General features: G+C 27.6%; 1 protein-coding gene across 3 annotated transcripts in view; it reads right to left on the minus strand.

The window, feature by feature from the left end:
* The window catches only part of LOC111677591 (insulin-like growth factor 2 mRNA-binding protein 1), a 104,297-nt gene that overhangs the window by 49,414 nt on the left and 31,194 nt on the right, over nucleotides 1–23,689 (minus strand). For 2 of the 3 annotated variants that reach the window (XM_046945734.1, XM_023438745.2), the window contains exon 2: nucleotides 4,121–4,439. In XM_046945734.1, the coding sequence (XP_046801690.1) occupies nucleotides 4,121–4,233 (113 nt within the window). In that variant the 5' untranslated portion in view covers nucleotides 4,234–4,439. Of the gene's footprint in view, nucleotides 1–4,120; nucleotides 4,440–14,152; nucleotides 14,276–23,689 lie in introns of those variants that run through there. The other variant, XM_046945736.1, reaches the window with a different exon arrangement.

Genomic DNA, 23,689 nt, shown 5'->3' on the forward strand with positions numbered 1-23,689 from the left:
ACCAGACATATAAGCAAATTTGTCATAAATGTAAGAAATAGTTTGAAATACAAGCAAAAACTCTAGGGATTAGTAAAATTTCAGGCGGGCCATGTTCTAGTTAAGAAAATATAAACAAATTTGTTATAAATCGCTTAAATTTTAGGCGGGCCATGTCGTAGTTTAGAAAATGTGAACAAAATTCCCATAAATTGCTTAAGTTTCAGGCGAGCCATGTTCTAGTTCAGAAAATTTGAAGAAATTTGTTATAAATTAATTAAATTTGAGGCGGGCCATGTTTTTATACCAGAAATACAAGCAAATTTGTCTTAAATACTAAGAATATTTTGAAACTAAAGTAAAAGCTATAGGAATCCTTAAAATTTCAGGCGGGCCATGTTCTAGTTTAGAAAATATGAACAAATTTGTTAAAAGTCGCTTAAATATTAAGCGGCCCGTGGATTTTTAATGCAAATCGTTGATTATTCAGGCGGGTCAAACCTTTTTTTATGGAATATTCAAAAAAATTATAGATTTTGAACAGGAATCCCAAACATTTCAGGCGGGCCATATATTTTCTTAACAAATCTTAAGAATTTTGATGAAAAAACCTAGAATATTCAAAACCTGAGTGCATTTGTAGAGGAAATCAAGAATTTCTCAGGCGGGCCATGGTTTTTCTCGGGAAATATGAAGTATTGAAACTTAAATCTTAGAAAATAGGAAAAACCCATAGATTTTTAATAAAAATCCAAAATTTTTCAGGCGGGCCATCTTTTTTCTCAAGAAATATATAAAACATCTAGAAAATGTAAAAGTTCAATACTTTTGCAAGGGAAATCAAGAATTTTTCAGGCGGGCCAAGGTTTTTCTCGTAAAATATGAAGCATTTTAACTAAAGACCCAAAAAATTCGTTAATTCATTACATTTTGAAGGGAAATACTAAAATTTTCAGGCGGGCCAACCTTTTTTGCCCCTTATATTGAGAATTTTTACTTGAAAATTAGAAAATTCGTAAAACAAATAGTTTTTTTTAACAGAAATCATAAACTTTGCAGTCGGCCCACGTACAATTTTTATGAAAATCCAACAAAATCTTAAACTTGCATATATTTTCAAAGAAATTTACAAATTTTTCAGGCGGACCAAGCTTTTTTTCCCGGTTTTAGAAACCCTTTTAACTCAAAACCCAAAATATCTGAAAAATCCTTAGTTTTTACATACAAATCCCGAAGTTTTCAGGCGGGCCACTCTATTTCTCCGAAAATATGAAGAATTTTTTCCTAAAACCTAGAGAATTCAGAAAATCTTTAGATTTTGAATGGAAATCCTTAATTTTTCTGGCGGGCCAACCTTGTTTAGACTTTGGCTCGCCTGAAATTTCCTGCGGCCCGCCTCAAAATGTCAAGATTTTGAAGGTTTTTGCTCAATTTAATAATTTTTTGAAAAGTTTTAACATGGCCCGCCTCAAATTTTTAAGATTTCGAAAGTTTTAAAAAATTGTTTGTCGAAAAAGTAAAGAAAACTTTTAAATCTTTATATTTCTTAACAAATTTTGACAATTTTGTTCAAATTTCAAACTGGCCCGCCAGAAATTTTGTAAAATTCATTGCATTTTGCTCTCTTCTTTTAGAAATTTTGTTAAAATTTTAGAAATCATCAGTTTTTGCTGCAGTTTTTATAAAATTTCTTGAGGACCGCCTCAAAATTTCAAGTTTTTGGAAGTTTTTGCTCAATTTTTGAGATTTTCATTGTTTGAAAAAGTGGCCCGCCTGAAATTTGTTGAATTTGTAAGAATTGTTTACTTTTTTGATTAAAATTTTATTAAAAACTACAAATTTTAACATTTTAAGTTAGTTTTTATTACAGTTCAATATGGCCCGCCTGAAATTTTTTACAGTTTTATAAATTTTTCAGATTTTTTACTGAAAACGTATAGATTTTAGGACAAACTAACATTTTTAGTATTTTAAAGGGTTTTTAATCAATTTTTAAAATGGCCCGCCTCAGATTTGCTGCTTTTTTAACATTTTAAGTATTTTAAAGGGTTTTTAATCAATTTTCAATATGGCCCGCCTCAGATTTGCTACAGTTTGCCAGTTTTCAAAAGTTTTAATGGTAAAATAGTCAAAATATTAAGTGGCCCGCCTGAAATTTTTGCCATATTTTCAATTTCTTTTGATTTCTTGCGGAAACCTTCTAAAGTTTTAGACAAACTAACGTTTTAGGGCATTTTTTCTGCAAATTTCCTCATGGCCCGCCTCAGATTTGCTAAAATTTTAAATTTTAAAAGATTTTTCTTAATTTTTAATATGGCCCGCCTCAGATTTTCTATAATTGTAGAGCTTTGAGTCTTCTTTGCATAATTTTCACTGTGGCCCGCCTCACAGTAGCTTCATTTCAGAAGTTTTTTTATATTTTTAAAGATTTTTTCATATGGCCCGCCTCAGATTTTCTATAACTAGAAAGATTTAATAAAATCTAAAGAATTACATTATGGCCCGCCTAAAAGTTGCTTTAATTTAAAGCTTTTAGTTGTTTTTGTTAATGTTTATTAAATTTTAATCTGGCCCGCCTCAGATTTTCTATAATTTTAAAGTTTTTCAAGATTTTTACAACTTTTCTATTGAATTACATGACGGCCCGCCTCAAAGTTGCTAAGATTTAAAACTTTTAGTTGTTTTTTGTAAATTTTTATTAAGATTTAATCTGGCCCGCCTCAGATTTTCTTTAAATTGTAAGTTTTCCGGAATTTTTATAAAAATTTTAATGAATTACATTAAGGCCCGCCTAACATTTACTTTAATTCAAAACTTTTAGATATTTAATCTGGCCCGCCTCAGATGTTCTATAATTTTAAAGTTTTTTTTTTAAATTTTTACAACTTTTCTGTTGAATTACATGACGGCCCGCCTCAAAGTTGCTAAAATTTAAAACTTTTAGTTGTTTTTTTTTTTGTTAATTTTTATTAAATTTTAATCTGGCCCGCCTCAGATTTTCTATAAATTGTAAGTTTTTCGGAATTTTTATAAAATTTTTAATGAATTACATTAAGGCCCGCCTCATAGTTGCTTTCTTTTAAGATTATAACACATTTTTATTGTTTCTTATGTTGTTTCAATATGGCCCGCCTCAGATTTTTTCTAATTTAATACTTTTCAGGAATTTTTATTAAATTTTTAATGAATTACATTAAGGCCCGCCTCAAAGTTGCTTTAGTTTAAAACTTTTAGTTGTTTTTGTGAATTTTTATTAAAATTTATTGTGGCCCGCCTCAGATTTTCTAAAGTTTGCTAGTTTTTTATAATTTTTATAAAATTTTCAATGAATTACATTGAGGCCCGCCTCATAAGAAGATTTTTACAAATTTTTATTATTTTTTTAAGAATTTTCCATATGGCCCGCCTGAAATATTTTATTATTTAAAAGTTTTAATAGAATTTTATTGTTTAACAAAGAAAAATTTCTTAAAAAAGGTTTTATTTTGGAAAAATTTTGAAAGTTTTTTTTTTTTTTTTAGAAAAAAAATTTGCAATTAAAAAGTTTATTTTTCATGTTAGATTAATATTTTGTATAGAAATTTGTATTGCTCACAGCAGGATATTTTTACGCTACATAAACAAGACATATTTTGGTGACACAAAAAAGGGGGTCAGTGAGGAAAAACACCCTATTTTTTAGGGGTGCATGTTTAATGAGCAAAAAATAAAAAAAGGAAAATAATTTTTAGGTAAAAATTAAGAAAAAATATAAAGAAAAAAATGTTTACAACACTTCAAATAGCAATAAAATATAAAAGGAAGAAAAAATCAAAGGAAAAAAAAACAAAGATTAGAACGTGCGAAAGCTGTAGTGAGGCCAGCAAAAAAAGAAACAAACCCAAAGATTCCCAAAGAAAAGAAACTAGGGTTTAGAGGGTTTTCTGTATGATTGTTTTTTTAAGGCGTGTTAAATACCAGCAATTGTGGGTTTAATTGGACCTCATTAAAAATACAAAATTAAAGAAAAAAATTTACTACTTATTTGTTACAAACTACTTTAAGGTGAAAAAGAAACAAATAAAAAACTAAAAGAAAATTAGAATAAAAAGAAAATTGAAAAAAAAAAATGAAATTAAAGTAAAACATAAACGGTAAATACCTTGAGGTGCCAGCACCTTCCATTTGCTGTCGATCTAAAGGTGGATCGAAAATTTGTTCACGATCCTCTTTTGACAATTCCAATTCGGCAAATTGATCCAATTCTGAAGCCATTTTTTTTTGCTTTTTTGTTTTTGTTAAATAAGTTTACTGGTTTCTTTAGAAATTTAGTTTAATTAAAGGGATTTGTTCTTTTGGGAAATTTTGGAATGTTTGACGTTTTTTATTTTTTGAAAAATTTTTGTTTTTTTTTTAAGAAATTTTCGAAAATTATTTTTCCAGATTTTTTGTTTTGAATTTACAGTCAATTTGCCAAAAACCTATAATGAAATAAAAAAAGAATAGAAAAATAAATTAAACATAAAATTGCTAAATTTAAAGCAAAAATAAAAAAATTAGAAAAAAATATTTATTATTTTTTTTATAAATTTAAACGTAATGAAAGAGGGGGGGAGGTTGGAGGGGAAAAAGTTTCAAAGTTCAATAACCATTTAGTTAATAAATCCATATAAAACTTAAATTCATTTCTTTTTATTTGCCACAATTCAACTGTCATTCTTAAACTGTCATTGAGCTGTTTTTCCATCTCTCTCTGTCTGTCTGTCTTTGTCTTTTTCTTAACATCCTTGTCCACTTTACTTTGTCTATTATTTTTTTCACTTTTAATAGTTTTTCCTTTTCCTTTTTGTTTGATTTTGTTTTTATTTTTTTCTCTTTAGTAAAGTTTTTTTGTATTTTTCTCTTTCCAGTTTGACATGTAACATGTGACATTTGTTAATGTTTTAGGTCATACAAATTAAAATCAATAAATTGATTTTTATTCAGTCATACAACAACAAGAAAAGAACTTAAATTATGTCAAAATTATGTGGTTGAAGTGTCATGTCATTTGTTCATTTCATTACTCTTCTGAGCCCCCTCTCTCTCTCTCTCTGTCACGAGGCTCAATAAGTGCCAACTATTGTAAACGGTTAATAAGCTAATAATAGTTATTATGACATTTAAACTTGTCACAGTGGAACCTTATTAAAAGGAACTTTTGCTAAACACAAATATTTTAATTTAAAAGACAATTATCACAGGAAAAGTACAATTATCACAGATTTATTTAATCACTTTCGATCTTAAAAGTTACTCTCAATACTCTCCACATAAAAAGCTTAAGATCTGTTCAAATATCGTTCCAGTTTTTAAAATTTTCTTCTCATAAATATGAGTTAGTTTAAAGGATAAACAGACAACATCAATTATCACAAGATGAGATCGTACAACTTTGACAGAATCTTGTAAAACTTTCAAATATCAAAGATCACCCCCTGAACCTCAAAAGAAAGAGAACATTTCATACAATATCATAACTTAAGGAAAAAGAACGTCTATCACAACTTAGTTTTAGTTAAATTGACGGAATCTAGTGATCTTTCACTTACAGATATTTATCGATTATATCAATTTTCTATTTATAAAACAATCTTCTGTTTAAAGGATCTTTTTAAATGTGTGTTTAAGATATTTTAAAGAGATTTGTTTAAAAAAGCCTTCATAACGATCGCCTAGATCATTGCTATTAGCTAAATGTAAAGAGAAGATCCTTAACACTGATCTGTGATCAGCAGAGTCTTTCATTTAACCATAAATTCTCTTGAAACAGTCGTAGATCATTCGTAAAGTTAAGATCAGTTGTAATGCTCTGTGATCTGTCGTAAACTTGTGATCTTTCTCTCACTGATTATTTAAATTTTCTATTTATTAAACAAATTTTTGTTTAAAGGATCTGTAAACACTTGTTTTTAAGACATTCTAATGAGCTTTGTTTAAAAAAGCCTTAGATCATTGATATTAGCTAAAGGTGAAGACAAGATCATTAACGCTCTTTTGTGATCATTAGAGTCTTGTGATGTGAGTGATCTTTAGCAATTTTGTTTAAAGGATATTTTAAAATGTGTGTTTAAGATATTTTAAAGAGATTTGCTTAAAAAGCCTTCATAACGATCGCTCAAGAGAGAGATCTTTGATATTAGCTAATTTTAAAGACAAGATCATTAACACTCTTTTGTGATCATCAGAGTCTTTCATTTAATCAAAGAATTTGCTCGATGGATCATTCGTAAAGGTGAGATCACTTGTTATGCTCTGCGATCTGTCGAAAACTAGTGATATTTTACTCACTGATCATTATCGATTATTTCAATATTTATAAAACAAATTTTTGTTTAAAAGTTCTTTCAAAACTTGTGTTTATAATATTTTAAAGAGATTTGCTTAAAAAAAGCATTCATAACCATCGTTAAGATCATTGATATTGGCTAAATGTAAAGAGAAGATCATTAACATTGATCTGTGATAATCAAGTCTTTCATTTTACCAAAAAATTTGTTAAAGCACTGAGATACATAACAGTCTTAGATCCTTCCTAAAGATGAGATCAGTTGTTATGCTCTGCGATCTTGCATTTCAGACATGTTGAACAGATTTGTTAAGACAACATAAGAATGATCAGCAGAAATTTTGTCTTAAAAAGATCTTCAAATTACACAGATCTTTGAAAAGGTGATTTTCTTATTTCAGTGATCATGTAAAATCAATATTATGAAAAGATTTCTACAAAAACGTTTGATGGTTTTTGAGTCTTTCTATTGATCGACTAACAAGAATTACTAGAAGTACGATCAGTTGCAATATTCAGTGATCATTTGCTGTTCAAACACAAGAATTCTTTGTAGATCTTTAGTAAAAGTAAGATCAGTTTTTATGTTGATGAAAGTTGTTTAAAAACCTTACACAAGTTTTGTTTTCAAACAAATATCTTCAGAATGTAGAAAAACAAAAGTAACTGATCTTATTGAACTCACCACGATCGTTTCAGTGATGATCTTGTGAGTTCACAAAGATCAGTTGCTTATGTCTTTTATATTCTGAAGATGTTTGTTTAAAAAACGATCTTAATACTATTGTTAATATCTGATCAGTAAAAATTGATTAGTTATGATCAGTTTGTACTATTCCATGATCATTACAGTTTAAGATATTTGTTTTAAGAAGTTAAATCTTTTGAAAACCTGGAGATAAGATCAATTTGCATTATTCTGTGATAATTTCCTTTACTATATCATGTGAACATCATGGATATTGTTGAGATTTGCAACCGTGATCTTATTTTGATGATCGTTTCTCTGGTCATTAGGGTTTTGGATGTTTTATAGGAAAGATCGTTTAATTTATTGTGCAATCTTGTATTTTAAACATTCTAAAGAAATTTTCAGGCATTCAGGGTGGAATTTTACAAAATTTTAGAACACAATTCTAATGAAAAGTTTTGAATATATTATATAATGTTAGAATGTTGATGAAATTTGAAGGATTTCAAAGCTCATGGTACTGCGAACCAAGAAATTCTTTCAAAAAGTTTGGAAACAGTCAGGGTTTGGGAATGGGATAAAATTTAATATTTATGTGAAGTAGAGTTGTTGTGAAATTTACACATTTTCAAGGCTGTTGGTCCTACGAACCTGGAAATTCCAGCGAAATGGTTGAAGGTTTTAAACTGTTGATGGTCCTACGAGCCGAGAAATTCATGATCTAAATGCTTCAAGCCAGAGAGATTTTAAAGAGAAGTTTATTTAGGAGTGATTTGGGGAGATATTAAAATACAAAATCTTAAGAGTTAAAGGAGGGTTGCTGAATTTCAAATTAATGGTATTACGAGCCGAGAAGTTCTTTAGCAAAAGATTCAAAACAGAGAGATTTTAATAAGATGGTTAATTATGAGTGTTTTGGGGAGGGATTAAGCTGCAAAATCTTAAGAGTTAAAGGGGGTTGCTGAATTTCAGGTTTTTTAACTGTTGATGGTCCTACGAGCCAAGAAATTCTTTGACAAAAGCTTTAAAACAGAGAGATTTTAAAGAGAAGCTTAAATAAAAATGATTTGGAATGGGTTAAACTTTCACATCTTATGAAAGGAAGAAGTGCTGTGGAATATGAAGATTTTTAACTGTTGATGGTCCTACGAGCCGAGAAATTCATTAGCAAAAGCTTAAAAACAGAGAATTTTTTAAGAGAAGTTTAATTAGAAAAGATTTGGGAATGGATTAAGCTTTAAAATCTTATGAGTGGAAGGGGTACTGTTGAATTTGAGGTTTTTTAACTATTGATGGTCCTACGAGCTGAGAAATTCTTAAGCTGATGGTCCTACGAGCCTAGCAAAAGCATCAAAACAGAAATATTTTAAAGAGAAGTTTAATTAGAAGAAAGGAAAGAGATTTGGGGTGAAACAAACTTTGAAATCTTATGAAAGGTTTTTAACTGTGGAAGGTCCTACGAGCCGGGCAATTTCTTACAAAATGCTCAAAACACCGACATTTAAAGGAGTAACTTTAAAATCTTATGAGTGAAATGAGTGTTACTGAATTTGAAGATTTACAACTGTTGATGGTCCTACGAGCTGAGAAATTCTTTAGCTGATGGTCCTACGAGCCCGGCAATTTCTTCCAAAACGCTCAAAACACAGTGATTTAAAGGAGTAACTTTAAAATCTTATGAGTGAAAGGATTGTTACTGAATTTGAAGATTTTTAACTGTTGATGGTCCTACGAGCCGAGCAATTGCTTCAAAACAGAGAAATTTTAATGAGAAGTTTAATTAGGAGGAAAGAAAGAGATTTGGGGTGAAAAAAAACTTTAAAATCTTATGAGTGGAAGGAGTACTGCTGATTTGTAATGTTTCTTACTGTGGAAGGTCCTACGAGCCGGGCAATTTCTTCCAAAAGGCTCATAACACAGAGATTTAAAGGAGTAGTTTAATTGGAAAAGATTTGTTAATAGATTATTTTGCAAAATCTTATGAGTAGATGGGGGTGGCTGAATTTGAAAGTTTTTTAACTGTTAATGGTCCTACGAGCCTACAAATTCGTTTGAGTAATGAGTAGTGATGGTACTACGAGCCGAGAATTTCTTGGGAAAAGAAGAGGTTTTAAAGAAAAGTTTAATGGCGAACAACTTGGGTTTGAAATTCACTACAACATGGTTTGAGTAGTGAGAGTTTTACAAACTTTTCAAGGTTTTTGATGATAGTGGTCCTACAAGCCCGTTAATTAGAGTAGGAGGGAGAAATTTAGATATTTTTGGACATTTTTTTTAGATTTGATTAAATTAAATTTGTATTAAATCTCCGCTAGGTGTAGGGTATCAGGAAATAAACCTTTTTCTTTGGTTAGAATAAACCTTGATATTTTAATTTTTTTTTTTGGTTTCTTCACAAAGTAGAGAAGAGTTCTCTACTTCTAATAAAATAAAAAAAAACTAAAACATTTACTCACACTTAAACAAATTAAAAAAAAAAAACAACAATGAAAATGGAAACAAAAGAAATACGTAAAAAACTATAACAAGAAGAATATAATAAAAAAAATAATAAAACTAATTTAGAAAAAAAAAACTGAAGAAACAGATTTGTTGGCAAGTGAGAAAAAAAATTAGGTTTTTTTCGGGTTTGTTCCAACACACACACTCATGCATACTCTCAAACACCAACAAAAGTACAAACAATAAAAAATGGAAGCAAAAGGGAATGTGGGAAAAAAAAGAATAGAATCCATAAGCATAAAAAAATGAGAGGAAAAGAAAGAAAAAAACACTGTGTATTAGAAAATACAAACATAAAACATAAATTGTATAATAAATGACAAACCAAGAAGACGAACGAACGAAGTAAAGAATGAATGAAAAAAAAAAAACTAATTTTAAGAGCAAATATTTGTATTAATTTAATAAATGGAGAGGAAACATAACGAGGGAGAGTGCCTATTAAAAAACCAATAGGGAGAGTTTAACAAAAAAAAAAATTATGATTTTTGTTATTTAGGAAACCAACATTATTAAATTTTACAACAACAACAACTATTTAAAAGTATACTAAAAGTCAATAATCTCATAAAAAAATATGTTAAAAAAAACACAAAAAAAGATGAAATTGTTTTTAGGCCGGTAAACTAGAGTAGAATTAGGCCCCCTTCTCCTTGTTATGGGGTAAATGACACAAAGCTTATATACACATAGAGATAATTCTTAAATTTGCTTGTTTAATTACTATAGGAGATAAAGTTTAAAGCATTTTTTTTTAATTTAAAAAAATGGCGGATTTTTTATAAAAATTTTGTTAAAATTTTACTAAATTTTAGTTTTAAATTATAAAATCTGATGAAATTTTTCTATTTTTTTTAGTAAATTTAATAAAAATAATAAATTTTTGCATTAAAAGTACTTTTTTGAAAAAGTAGTAGAAAAGTACTTTTTGTAAAAAAAGTAGTAGAAAAGTACTTTTTGTAAAAAAAGTAGTAAAAAAGTTACTTTTTGTAAAAAAAGTAGCAAAAAAGTATTAAGAGTAACAAACTTAAGCAGCAAAAGTACTTTTTTCAAAAAGTAGTAAAAAAGTACTTTTCATAAAAAAGTAGTAAAAAAGTTATTTTTCGTAAAAAAAAGTAGCAAAAAATTATTTAGAGCAATAAATTTAAGCAGCAAAAGTACTTTCAGTAAAAAGTAGCAAAAAAGTACTTTTCGTAAAAATAAAAATCAAAGCAACAAAAGTAGTTTTTTTTTGTTCAAAAAATAGTAAAAAAGTCATTATTGTAAAATAGTAGCAAAAAAGTACTTTTTGTAAAAAGGTAGCAGAAAGGCAATTTTTAAAGAAAAACACTTTTTAGTGAAAATTTTAACATAAACGTATAAATACGCCTTAATAGTAAAGTTTTTTAAAAAGTACTTTTTGTAAAAAAAGTAGCAAAAAGGTACTTTTTGACAAAAAATACTTTTTTTAATACCAGTTTAACAAATTAGTAACCATAAAAGTATATTTTAGCTTTAAAAGTAATTTTTTTCAAAAAGTACTAAAAAAGTACTTTTTTTCAAATAGTATCAAAAAAGGTACTTTTTGCATAAAAAACACTTTTCTCACACAAATTAAGCAAAAATGTTTCCAAAAATGTATATTTATGCTTTAAAAGTACATTTTTTTTCAAAAAGTACCATAAAAGTACTATTTTCAAAAAGTACCCAAAAAGGTACTTTTTGTATATAAAACTCGTTTTCGACACAAATTTAGCAAAACAGTTATATGTGAATGCTTTTTATATAATAATTTATGGAAAATTTCAATAAAAGTACTTTTTTGATAAAGTACTTTTTTTGAGAAAAAGGAGTAGTAGAAAAAGTATTTTTTACTAAAATACATTTTTGTAAATAATTTTCAAGTAATATTGTTATTTTTTCTTTGAAACTTAAAAAATAAATACAAATTTAAGTCAAAAAGTACTTTTTTTGAAAAATAGTACTTTTTACACAAAATCTATTGTTTAAGAATGTCATTGTTTAATATAATTTATTAAAATTATTAAAGATTGAAGATAAAAAATTATACAAAATTTAAGTTAATTCGTAAAAGTACTTTTTTTAAAAAATAGTAGTAGAAAAAGTACTTTTTACAAAAATCATTTTTTTAAACATAATTTGTATGAAATTCTTGTATGTGAGAGAAAGTGTGAAAAAAAAACACAAATTTTTGGTTAAAAAGTACTTTTTTTAAAAATAGCAAAAAGTACTTTTTTGAAAAAAATGAATTTTAAGGGATTTGAAAGAAAATTTAGGCAAAAGTTGGTTTAGATTTGTTTAGAAATGTTAACGTTTGAAATTTTTAAAAAGTATTTTTAACAAAAAATCTCTTAATTTCATCTTAAAACAAAAAAAGTACCTTTTTGAAAAAAAGTACTTTTAAATAAAAACATATATTTTTGTAATCAATCTTATAAATTTAACTAATTTTACATTTAAAAGTATTTTGGGAAAAATATTTTAACATAAAAGTACTTTTTTTCAAAAAGAAAGCAAAAAAGTACTTTTATGGAAAAAAACGTATTTTTTTAAGAATTTGTAGTGAAATTTCGTCGAAAGTTGTTTTAGGATTCTTAGGAAAAGTTAAAATTCGAAATTTTTAAAATCCCTTAATTTGGTATAGAAAAAGTACTTTTTTGAAAATGTACCTTTTTTTTAAAAAAAGTACTTTTTACTTAAAACCCAATTTTTAATGGTTTAACATTTAAATTTAACTTATTCTACACTTTAAATTACTTGTTGAAAAACTTTTTAAGGCAAAAAGTACTTTTTTTGGAAAAAGCTACTTTTTTGAAAAAAGGGAATTTTTGAAAAAAGTTACTTTTCTTGAAAAAAGTTTAATTTTTGTAGTATATTTTATAAATCTTTTACATTTTTAGCTAAAAACTACTTTTTTGAAAAAGTACTTTTTAGGAAAAAAGGTACTTTTTTTGAAAAATTCCTTTTTTTTAAGAAAAAATCCATTTTTTATGTATATTTTATAAATTTATTTCATTTTGAGCTAAAAAGTACTTTTTGGAATAAGGTACTTTTTTTAAAAAAAGCTACTTTTGTTGAAAAAGTACTTTTTTGACAAAAAATTTTATTATTTCTAGTATAACTTATAAATTTATAACATTTTTAGCTGAAAAAGGTACATTTTGGAAAAAGTACTAAAAAAGTACTTTTTGGAAAGAGTACTAAAAAAGTACTTTTTTGAAAAAAGTAGTTTTTCTTGAAATTTTAGCTTAATATCAAGAGAATTTTATGTTTTAATAAGTATATCCCACAAATTTAATACATTTTCATTTAAAAAAGTACTTTTTAGAAAAAGTACTTTTTTTAAATTGAAATTTAAGCTTAATGTCAAGAGAATGATATGATTGTTTAAGTATATCTTATAAATTTAATACAATTTCAGCTAAAAAAGTACTTTTAGAAAAAGTTCTATAAAGGTACTTTTTTGTAAAAAGTACTAAAAAGGTACTTTTTTGTAAAAAGTACTAAAAAGGTACTTTTTTGTAAAAAGTAGTTTTTCTTGAAATTAAAACTAAAAAATAAGAGAACGATATGATTTTTTAAGTATGTTTTACAAATTTAATAAATTTTCAGTAAAAAAGTACTTTTTGGAAAAAGTTCCAAAAAAGTACTTTTTTGGAAAATTTTTTTTTTTTTGGAAAAAAATAGTTTTTCTTGAAATTTAAGCTTAATATTAAAAGAATGATATGATTTTTTAAGTATATCTCACAAATTTAATACATTTTCAGCTAAAAAAAAGTACTTTTTTAAAAAAGTTCCAAAAAAGTACTTTTTTGAAAAAAAGTAGTTTTTCTTGAAATTTAAACTTGAAATTAAGAGAATAATATGATTGTTTAAGTATATCTTACAAATTGAATTTGGAAAGTGCTCAAAAAGTACTTTTTGTAAAAAAGTACTAAAAAAGTACTTTTTTGAAAAAAACCTATTTTTCTTGAAATTTAAGCGAGAGAAAGAGAAAATATGTTTAAAAAAGGCAAAAATTTGATATTTTGAAAAAAGTACTTTTTTTAAACAAGTACTTTTTTTTGGAAAAAAGGACATTTTTTGAAAAATCTTATTTTTCTTGAAATTTAAGCAAGAGCAAGAGAAAATATGTTAGAAAAGGTAAAAAATTTGATATTTTGAAAAAGTATTATTTTTTAGAAAAGTACTCTTTTGAAAAAAAGTACTTTTTTGAAAAATCTTATTTTTCTTGAAATTTAAGCAAGAACAAGAGAAAATATGTTAAAAAAGGTAAAAAATTTGATATTTTGAAAAAGTACTTTTTTTAGAAAAGTACTTTTTTTGAAAAATCTTATTTTTCTTGAAATTTAAAAGAGAGCAAGAGAAACTACGTTTAAAAAATTCCAAAAATTTAGTATTTGGAAAAAAGTACTATTTTTTTTAGAAACAAACCCTTTTTTTGGAAATTTGAAAGTTGGAAAAAGCTTTTTGCTTAAGTAAAGCTTTTTTTTTGAAAGATGTTAGTGTGATTTGTAGTGAAGAAAATATTAAAACTATTAATGGTTTTTCATTAGTTTTTTTTTAGTATGTTTTGTGGTTGTTTGTTGTTGTTGTTTGTTTTTAAATTATCTAAATATTAGTAGACATAACTTATACATTAGTTATACATTTAGAAAAGAAATTGTACCTACATTTGCTCTATAGAAAGAGTTTTGTTTAATAATTTAAATTTGTTGTTGGTGTTGTTGGCGGTAATGTTGCTGATGTTGTTGTTGTTGTGTTATTTAGTTGTTTTAAGTTTTTTTTTCTTATTTGAAGTTTTAGTTTTGAAAAAATTTTTTATTTTTTAAAAAAAATGTTTAAAATGTTGTTTTGGAAAAAAATAGATTTTTTTTAAATTTCTTTTTTTAATAAAAAATATTTAGCTTTTTTTAATTTTTTTGTTTTTGTTATAGTGTGTTTGTGTTTTTTTGCGTTTTTAAACAGATGATGTCAGCTTTTTTTTTTGGTAATTTTTTTTAGGTTTTTAGCATTTTTTTTGTAAAAAAAAAATTATGGAAATTTTTGTTTTGTAAATTTAAATAAATTTTCTTTTAATAATAAAACACTTTTAAGTTTTAAACAAATTTAAATTATTTTTTTTATAAAAAAACTTTTTTTTTGTAAATTAATTAAAATTATTTGTTTTATAATAAATTTTTTAAATAGATTTTTTTACTAATAATTCCCAGTTAGTTGACTCGTTAAAACTTAAAAGGAGTGAACACACACGCGCTTGTTTGTTTAAACGTAAAATAAACCGTACGAACAGGAACAAAACTTTAACAAAATTTAATAGAAAATTAAAAAACAAACGATATGAAACGTAAAAAAAAAAACTTTAACAAAAAATTATTTTTTTTGTTTTAAACTAAACAACAAATAGATTTTGTTGTTTTCTTTTTTTGGAATTTAAAAAAAAAAACAGAAACAGAATTATTTTTTGTTGTTTTGTAGCTAGCGGCGCATACGTTTCCACAGAAGGTGTAAAACAAAATTTTTTCTTTGGTTGCTCACGGTTAGGAACGTATTTGAACACTGAACACAACAAGAGAGTTACCAAAAGTTTCAAAGTCGTGCAATCGTTAAACAAACACACACTTACACACAAACACCGCAACACTGAACCAACACTCCACACATAGATATGCTCAATATATATATAAAGTAGCAGAAGAAGATGAAAGAAAAAAAAAAACAAACTATGTTTAACAAAATGATAAATGTCAAAAAATCTACTCAAAAAACTCAACACATAGATACACAGATACACTTTAACAAACAGCCACATACCCCGAAATTTCACATACCCCCAAAAAAACAAAATGTTTAAATACTCTCAGTTAAACACACACACACACTCGCTCAAACACCAACTAATATGAACTCCTCAAAACTTCGATTGAGTAAGAAACTCATTGTCAAAAAAAAAAATTAAACACAAAACTTTTTTATTGGGATCCTTTAAAAGAAAAAATTTTGAGCTTTTAGTAAGAAAAGAAAAACTCAATTTCAAAACCCCAAGATCCGACAAAAATATATTAAAATTACAAGGACTTAACATAGGGCAGATATTGATCATATATATCCCAAGAGAGAGAGAGAAACCTATAATAACTAAGATTCATTATTGACTTTAGAAGGATCTACTAAAGACCTCTATTAAAGTCCTCATAGACCCCAGAAAGGTCTAAGGTTATTCGCCGACATGCTTAGAATTGATTTCTTGATCCTCAAGAACCAAGAGTGATGACAACAGGTTTGCCAGGATCTCCATAATTATAGACAAATGTTGTTGAGGACTTAGTATTGCGATCCACAAGATCTACAATAGACACACTCAATTTCAAAACCCCGAAATTCTACAAAAATATATCAAAGTTACAAGTACTTAACATAAGAGATAGGCCTGAGATTGATCATATATATCCCAAGAGAGAGAGAGAGAAACCTATAATAACTAAGATTCATTATTGACTTTAGAAGGATATACAAAAGGCCTCTAGGATAGTCCGCATATTCTCCAGAAAGGTCTAAGATTCTTCGCCGACATGCAAAGGATTGATGTCTTGATCCTTAAGAATCATACAAGAGAGAAGACAACATGTCTATATAGAGAACTCAATAATTATAGACTAATGTTGTTGAGAACTTAGTTCTTTAATCCACAAGATCTATAATAGACACATTTAATATATGAAAATCACGAGGACTTAAGATAAGACATAGGCCTGAGATTGATCATATATATCCCAAGAGAGGGAGAGAAACCTATAATAACTAAGATTCATTATTGACTTTAGAAAGATCTACAAAAGTCCTCTAGGATAGTCCGCATTGTCTCCAGAAAAGTCTAAGATTATTCACCGACATGCTTAGGATTGTTCTGCAACCTGAAAGATCTACAATAGAAAGTTAGTTCTTATAAAGAAATGGTTTATAAAGATGTCTACGATCTAATAGAACAATTTTTGATTTCAGAAGGACTCTCAATTAATAGGAATGATCCAATGAAATATATCATTGAGATGTCTACGATCCCATAGGAACATTATTAACTTTGGAAGGGTTTATGATTGGTGATATAAAACCCACAGTAGTAATGATCCGATAGATCCATGAAAACGGTCCCAGTGATCCATTATTGACTTTAAAAGATTATAACAATTGATAATATATCATATCAATATCACTCATCCTATAGATCCGATATTATCTACAGCCCAGGATAGTCTTCAGAGGCCCAAGAAGAAAAGGGTTGGCAGCAGATTTCAAACTAAAGTCTGTCAAACATTGGTTGTATTTCCAAATCGCCTGAAAAGGTCACTTTTCAGTTATATTATTATAGAAAACTTTGTTAAAACGAAACTTCTTAATAGAAAACAGAATGAAAAAACACTTTTCTAGAGAAACCCGAATAAAAAAATTCAAGTTTCTAAAGAAAACTTTTCTATAGAAAATTTTTTAAAGATGCCATTTTTCTATAGAAAATTGTTTAAAGAAGATACTTTTCTATAGAAGTATTAAGAAGATAATTTTTCTATAGAAACTGTTTAAAAAAGATACTATTTTATAGAAAAGTGTTTAAAAAGGAACGCTTTCTATAGAAAATTGTTCAAAAAAGAAAATTTTCTATAGAAAGCTGTTTAAGGAATGCACTTTTCTATTAAAAACAGTTTTAAAAAGACACCTTTCTATAGAGGTGTTTAAGGCACTTCTCTGTAGAAAAATGTTTATGTTTAAGACACGTTTCTATTGAAAACAGTTTTAAAAAGACACTTTTCTATAGAAGTGTTTAAAGAAGCCACTTCACTATAGAAAACTGTTTATGAAAGACACTTTTCTGTAGAAAACTGTTTAAGGAAGATACTTCTCAATAGAAAATTCTTTAATGAACTGCTAAAAAAGACACTTTTCTGTAGAAAAGTGTTTAACAAGATACTTTTCTGTAGCAAACTGTTTACAGAAGACAAATTTCTATAGAAAAGACTCTTTTCTAAAGAAAATGTTTATAGAAGACTGTGTTGAGAAGACTCCGTCTTTGAAAGACTCGTTTCTAAAGAAAATGTCTCCAGTAGTAGTCTTTTTAAGACTCTTTTCTTTAGAATAGTGTATAGAAAAGATAGTTTTCTATAGAAAATTGCTTAAACTGTCTGTAATAAGAAACTTGTATATAATGTACAGTCTGAAGATGGATCGTAAATTTTTTTCATTTGAATAGAGTATAGAATATATAGTTTTCTATAAAACATAGTCTCAAGATGAGTCTCAAAACAAAACAAAATGTTTAAAGAATACACTTTTCTATAGAAATCTAACAATTTCTTTGGCTGATGTTAAAAACATAAAAATAAATCGGAGAAAATCTGATGATCTGCAATTAAATTAGAAGAATGGTCCGCAAATAATGATATATTTAGATTAAACTTTCTGTTCCTCAAGAATTCAAGCTAATTGGGAATTGAGTGTAGAACTTTTGGGATCTTGAAATATAGATCTCTGATTGCAGTAAATTTGGAATTATATAAAGAAGTTTAGTTAAAGTTTAGTCTATTTGGGAATCATCAATTGAGTCTTGTTAAAGATCCACGATTGTAGCTTATTACTTAAAGCTCTGAAACCTTTGTGAAGGTCTTTAATTTAAGCAGATTTGATACCATATAAATGCCATTGATGCAAGCTAAAAAGAGTCCTTAGAGAAGGACTAATTAAGACAGTTTGTTAAGTCGAAATATGATCAGTTATTAAGTGTTATCTCAGTAATCACTTTAAGGTGCAATTAGGGCGGAAATGGGATTATATTGAGGAGGACGAATTTGAACCTAGAATTCAAATCTTCAAATCGAAATTGAAAACCTTTAGCTAGTTTTAGACAATTTGATGAATAGACTACTTGAAAAATAACCCACAATAATTGAAACTTTCCAAATATTTGAAACTCTCTATATAAAACGATAATATGGTCTTAAAAGAGGTCAAAGTGAAGATATAACTATCATGAGGGCTAGAGTTAGTTAGTTAGTTAGTTAGTTATTTAGTTAGTTAATTAGTTAGTTAGTTATTTAGTTAGTGTTCTAGTCTGGTAGAGCGGAGGTGGCGGGTTCGATTCCCACCCGTGGCACTGGTTAAGGAAAGCACCAGTTAGTTAGTTAGTTTGTTGGTTATTTAGTTAGTTGGTTAGTTCGTTAGTAAGTTTGTCGAATACGATGAAATACCTTGGCCTCGATCGGGCCAGTTGTGCTGTCCCTAACCAGTGCCTCAGATGGGAATCGAACCTACCATCTCCGGTCTACCACACTACAACACTAACCATTACCCTACCGGAGGCCACTGGACTACAGTTAGATCTGCCATTGGTGCTGCTTGGGACTTGGGACTTTTTCTCAAAAAAGTACATTTTTCCAATAAAAGTACTTTTTTCAAAAAAGGTACTTTTTTCCAAAAAAAGTACTTTTACTCAAAATTAACACATTTAAAGTGTTTCCCAAACCTTTAAGTACTGTGCTACAATTAGATATCCCATTGGAGCCGCTTGGGAGACATAGATAGTTTGTAAATTTCTGAGACTTTTTCTCAAAAAAGTACTTTTTTCCAATAAAAGTCCAAAAAGGTACTTTTTCTAAAAAAATACTTTTACTCAAAATTAATACATTTTAAGTGTTTCCCAAACCTTTAAGTTTCTTTTCAAACATCACAAATAGTACCTTCTGTCATCACTCAACACCGTAAAGCTCTTTTTATCTAAAAATTTCTCTTTTTCCTTTTTGGACAAAAGCTCAAAAACCTAAAAGAAATCTTCTCAAATTAAAGACAGAAGAAAAAACTGAGAAATAAAAAATTATCCAAAAAATTCCATCAAACATTTCTGCGAATGTGTGTGATGGCAGCAAAAAAAGTATCTATAAACGAATTAAATGAAGCAGAAGCAGCACTGCTGCTGCTACTACTGCTTCTCATGAAAAAAAAAGTAATTCTCTAAATTGTGAAACATCTCTATTCTGAATATTTTATAATGCTTAACACATACATATAAAGATAACCTACAGAGTAAAATGTATGTATGTGTGTGTGTTTGTGCTTTCGACTCAAATTCATAAAACAATTTTTTGGCAATTTTTTTGCTTTTGTTTAAGCAATTCACACACATACTTATAAACCATTAATTTCGGCAATTCACTCATCATTATATATTGTTTATAGTTGTTGTTTGTATGTTTAGTTTTGGAATTTGTTCCCTTTGTGTTTATTGCTTCTTCTGCGAGGGATTGATTACTCATACTGTTTTCCAATGTTTGAGTTTGTTTTGGCTTAGAATATTGTCTTTTATATTTGATTATTATTTGTATCTAAGGGTGATTCTAATTAAGTATTAATTAATAGATTTTTATTAGTAATTTGTATGTGTGTGTGATTTTTTTTTTGCTAAATATTTATATAGAAATCGTTTAAAAAAATGGGAATAGTTGGAGTCAAGGGAACATAAATCAATTTGAAATAAAATTTTATAAATATTTAGCATAAATCTCTATACTCCATAAGAGTTCCGAAAGAAGCTGAGTTAAGAACTTTCATTAAGACCTTCAGTTGTCTGTAAAAGATCTCTAGTTCCAAATAATTGGGTCCTACAATGCCAGACTATAAAAAAGGAAAGAAAAATCTTTTAGAGATCTATTAATACAGCTATTTGGATTTGAAATTGGAGCTAAAATGAAGGCCTTATAGAGGCCTTCAATTGTAAAAAATCTGTTAGTTTGAAAGGAGGATGTATATACATCAAATCCGAAGAAATACCCTTAGGCCTCTATCGGGCCTGTTGTGCGCTCCTTAACCAGTGCCACGGGTGGGAATCGAACCCACCACCTCTGGTCTACCTGATTAGAACACTAACCACTAACCTACCGGAGGCCACAAGAAATCTGTCAATATTGAAAGCCTTTTTAATAAAAAATCAGGTCTAATATAGACCTTCCAATTGTGAAAAAAATGCCTTTAATTCAAGGCGATTGGAATCTGAAATGAGATCCTATGATGCAAGTCTATAAAAACTGCTCCAATTGAAGATAATAAGACTTTCGTAATGATCTTTAGATCGATCTAAAGACCCTTTTTTAACGTTCTCTAGATCCATCTAATTTGACTTTGAATTGAAGATCTTTAAAGACATTTTGAAGAGCTTCTCTTAATGATCTCTATCTTCACCTAATTCGGCATTCAATTGAAGATCATTGAAAACAATGTGATCTTAGATCCATTTAATTTATTTTAAATTAAAGATCCTTGAAGACATTTTGAAGAGCTTCTCTTAATGATCTTTATCCACCTAATTTGAGTTTCAAATGAAGATCATTGAAGACATTGTTTAGGAGCTTCTTTTACTGATCTCTAGATCCACCTAATTCGACTTTCAATTGAAGATCATTGAAAGCAATGTGATCTTAGATCCATCTAATTTATTTTAAATTGAAGATCATTTTAGACATTTTGAAGAGCTTCACTTAATGATCTCCATATCCACCTAATTCGACTTTCAAATAAAGATCATTAAAGACATTGTGTTGGAGCTTCTCTTAATATTCTCTTTATCCACCTAATTCGACTTTCAAATAAAGATCATTGAAGACATTGTGTTGGAGCTTCTTTTAATAATCTCAAAATCCACCTAATTCGTCTTTCGATTGAAGATCATTAAAGACAATGTGATCTTAGATCCATCTAATTTATTTTAAATTAAAGATCATAAAAGACATTTTGAGAAGTTCCTTTTAATGATTGCTAGATAAATCCAATTTGACTTTAAACTGAAGATCATTAAAGACATTTCGAAGAAATCCTTACATCGATCTCTACATCCATCTTAGTTGACATTAGATTGAACATAATTTGATACATTTAAAGGATTGCCTTTTACTAATATCAAGATCCACTTAATTTGACTTTAAACTGAAGATCATCGAAGAAATTTTGAAGATCTTTTTTAAATGATCTTCAGATTCATTTAATTTCACTTAATATTAAAGATCATAGAAGACATTTCAAAGATCTTTTAAGACTTCCAACAGAAGCTAATATCAAATTTTAAAACCTTCTTTTACTGATCTTTAGATCCATCTAATTTGACTTAAAATTGAAGATCATTGAAGTTCTTTGAAGACATTTTGAATACATCCATTTTTTGATCTCTAAATACATTTGACTTCAATATTTGACTTCAAATTAAAGATCACGGAAGACATTTTTAAGGCCTCCTTTTAATGATCTTTTAATCTATCAAGTTTGACTTCAAATTGAAGATCATTGAAAGCATTTTGGAGACATCCTTTCAATAATCTCTAAATTCACTCAATTTTACTGTAAATTAAAGATCATAGAAAAGTGTCTTGTTAAGACAGTTTTCTTATAAAAAAGTGTCGTTATGACAGTTTTCTTAATAGAAAAATGTCTTTTTTAGACAGTTTTCTTAAAGAAAAATGTATTGTTTAGACAGTTTTCTTATAGAAAAGTGTCTTGTTAAGACAGTTTTCGTTTAGAAAAGTATCTTGTTAAGACAGTTTTCTTGTACAAAAGTCTCTTGTTAAAATAGTTTTCGTTTAGAACTGTGTCTTGTTAAGACAGTTTTCTTATACGAAAGTGTCTTGTAGACAGTTTTCGTTCAGAAAAGTGTCTTGTTAAGACAGTTTTTGTATAGAAAAGTGTGTTGTTAAGACAGTTTTTTGTTTCGAAAAGAGTTTTGTTAAGACAGTTTTCTTATAGAAAAATGTATTCTTAAGACAGTTTTCCATTTAGAAAAGTGTGTTGTTAAAGCAGTTTTCTTATAGAAAAGTGCCTTGTTAAGTCAGTTTTCGTTTAGAAAGTGTCTTGTAAAGACAGTTTCCTTATAGAAAAGTGTCTTGTTAAGACAGTTTTCTTATAGAAAAGTGTCTTGTTAAGACAGTTTTCTTATAGAAAAGTGTTTTGTTAAGACAGTTTTCTTATAGAAAAGTGTCTTGTTAAGACAGTTTTCTTATAGAAAAGTTTCTTGTTAAGACAGTTTTCTTATAGAAAAGTGTCTTGTTAAGACAGTTTTCTTATAGAAAAGTGTCTTGTTAAGACAGTTTTCTTATAGAAAAGTGTCTTGTTAAGACAGTTTTCTTATAGAAAAGTGTCTTGTTAAGACAGTTTTCGTATAGAAAAGTGTCTTGTTAAGACAGTTTTCGTATAGAAAAGTGTCTTGTTAAGACAGTTTTCGTATAGAAAAGTGTCTTGTTAAGACAGTTTTCTGTTTAGAAAAGGGTCCTGTTAAGACAGTTTTTGTTTAGAAAAGGGTCCTGTTAAGACAGTTTTCGTCTAGAAAAATGTCTTGTTAAGACAGTTTTCTGTTAAGAAAATTGTCTTGTTAAGTCATTTTTCTGCTTAGAAAATTGTCTTGTTAAGTCAGTTTTCTGTTTCGAAAAGTGTCTTGTTAAGACAGTTTTCCGTTTAGAATAGTGTTTTGTTAAAACAGTTTTCTTTGGAAATTTGTTTTGTTAAGTTTTCTTTAGATAGATGTCTTAAGTGTTTACTTTTCCAAGGAAAACTGATCCTTGAGTTAAATTAGATATTCACTCAAAGCTTAAACAAACTTTAGTTGAGTTAAACTCAAATCATAGTGAAGTGAGTAAAAAACTGTTAAAGAGAGCGAAATAAAGCTCTCAACTAAAACTCATAACTAAAGTTTACACTTTTGTGAGAGTATTAGAGTAAATTGGAGAGTATTGGTGAGTACTCACTAATACCAGCTAAATATCCTGGCGCTGACGTTGCCAAAAATGCTGCTTGTTATAAAGCTAAGCAGCATATGGGTAACGCCAACAAGTGCAGAAGGAAATCAACAACAAAGGAATTAAATTAGAGGGAATTGAGTTGAGAAAGAGCAAAGAAACTAAGGAAGAAAAAATTCACAAGAAATTCGAAAAAAATAAACGAATAAATGACAAAACACATGTGTGGTTGCTTAGTATGAAATGTTAAGAGTGAGTAGAGAAGGTCCTTACAAAAAAAAGAGCATAAGCGTTAAGAAAATGTGTAGGTTTTAGGTTTTTTTTGCTTTTTTGAAGGAAGATGATAGAAGATTTATTTTTCGTTGGTTTTTTTATGTTTGTGAATATTTGAAAATCAACACAAGAATTCTTTTTTTTTTTTTACTTAAAAAAATAAAATACCCAGAAAAAAAG

The sequence above is a fragment of the Lucilia cuprina genome, chromosome 3, assembly GCF_022045245.1.
Source record: "Lucilia cuprina isolate Lc7/37 chromosome 3, ASM2204524v1, whole genome shotgun sequence".
Classification (NCBI taxonomy): domain Eukaryota; kingdom Metazoa; phylum Arthropoda; class Insecta; order Diptera; family Calliphoridae; genus Lucilia; species Lucilia cuprina.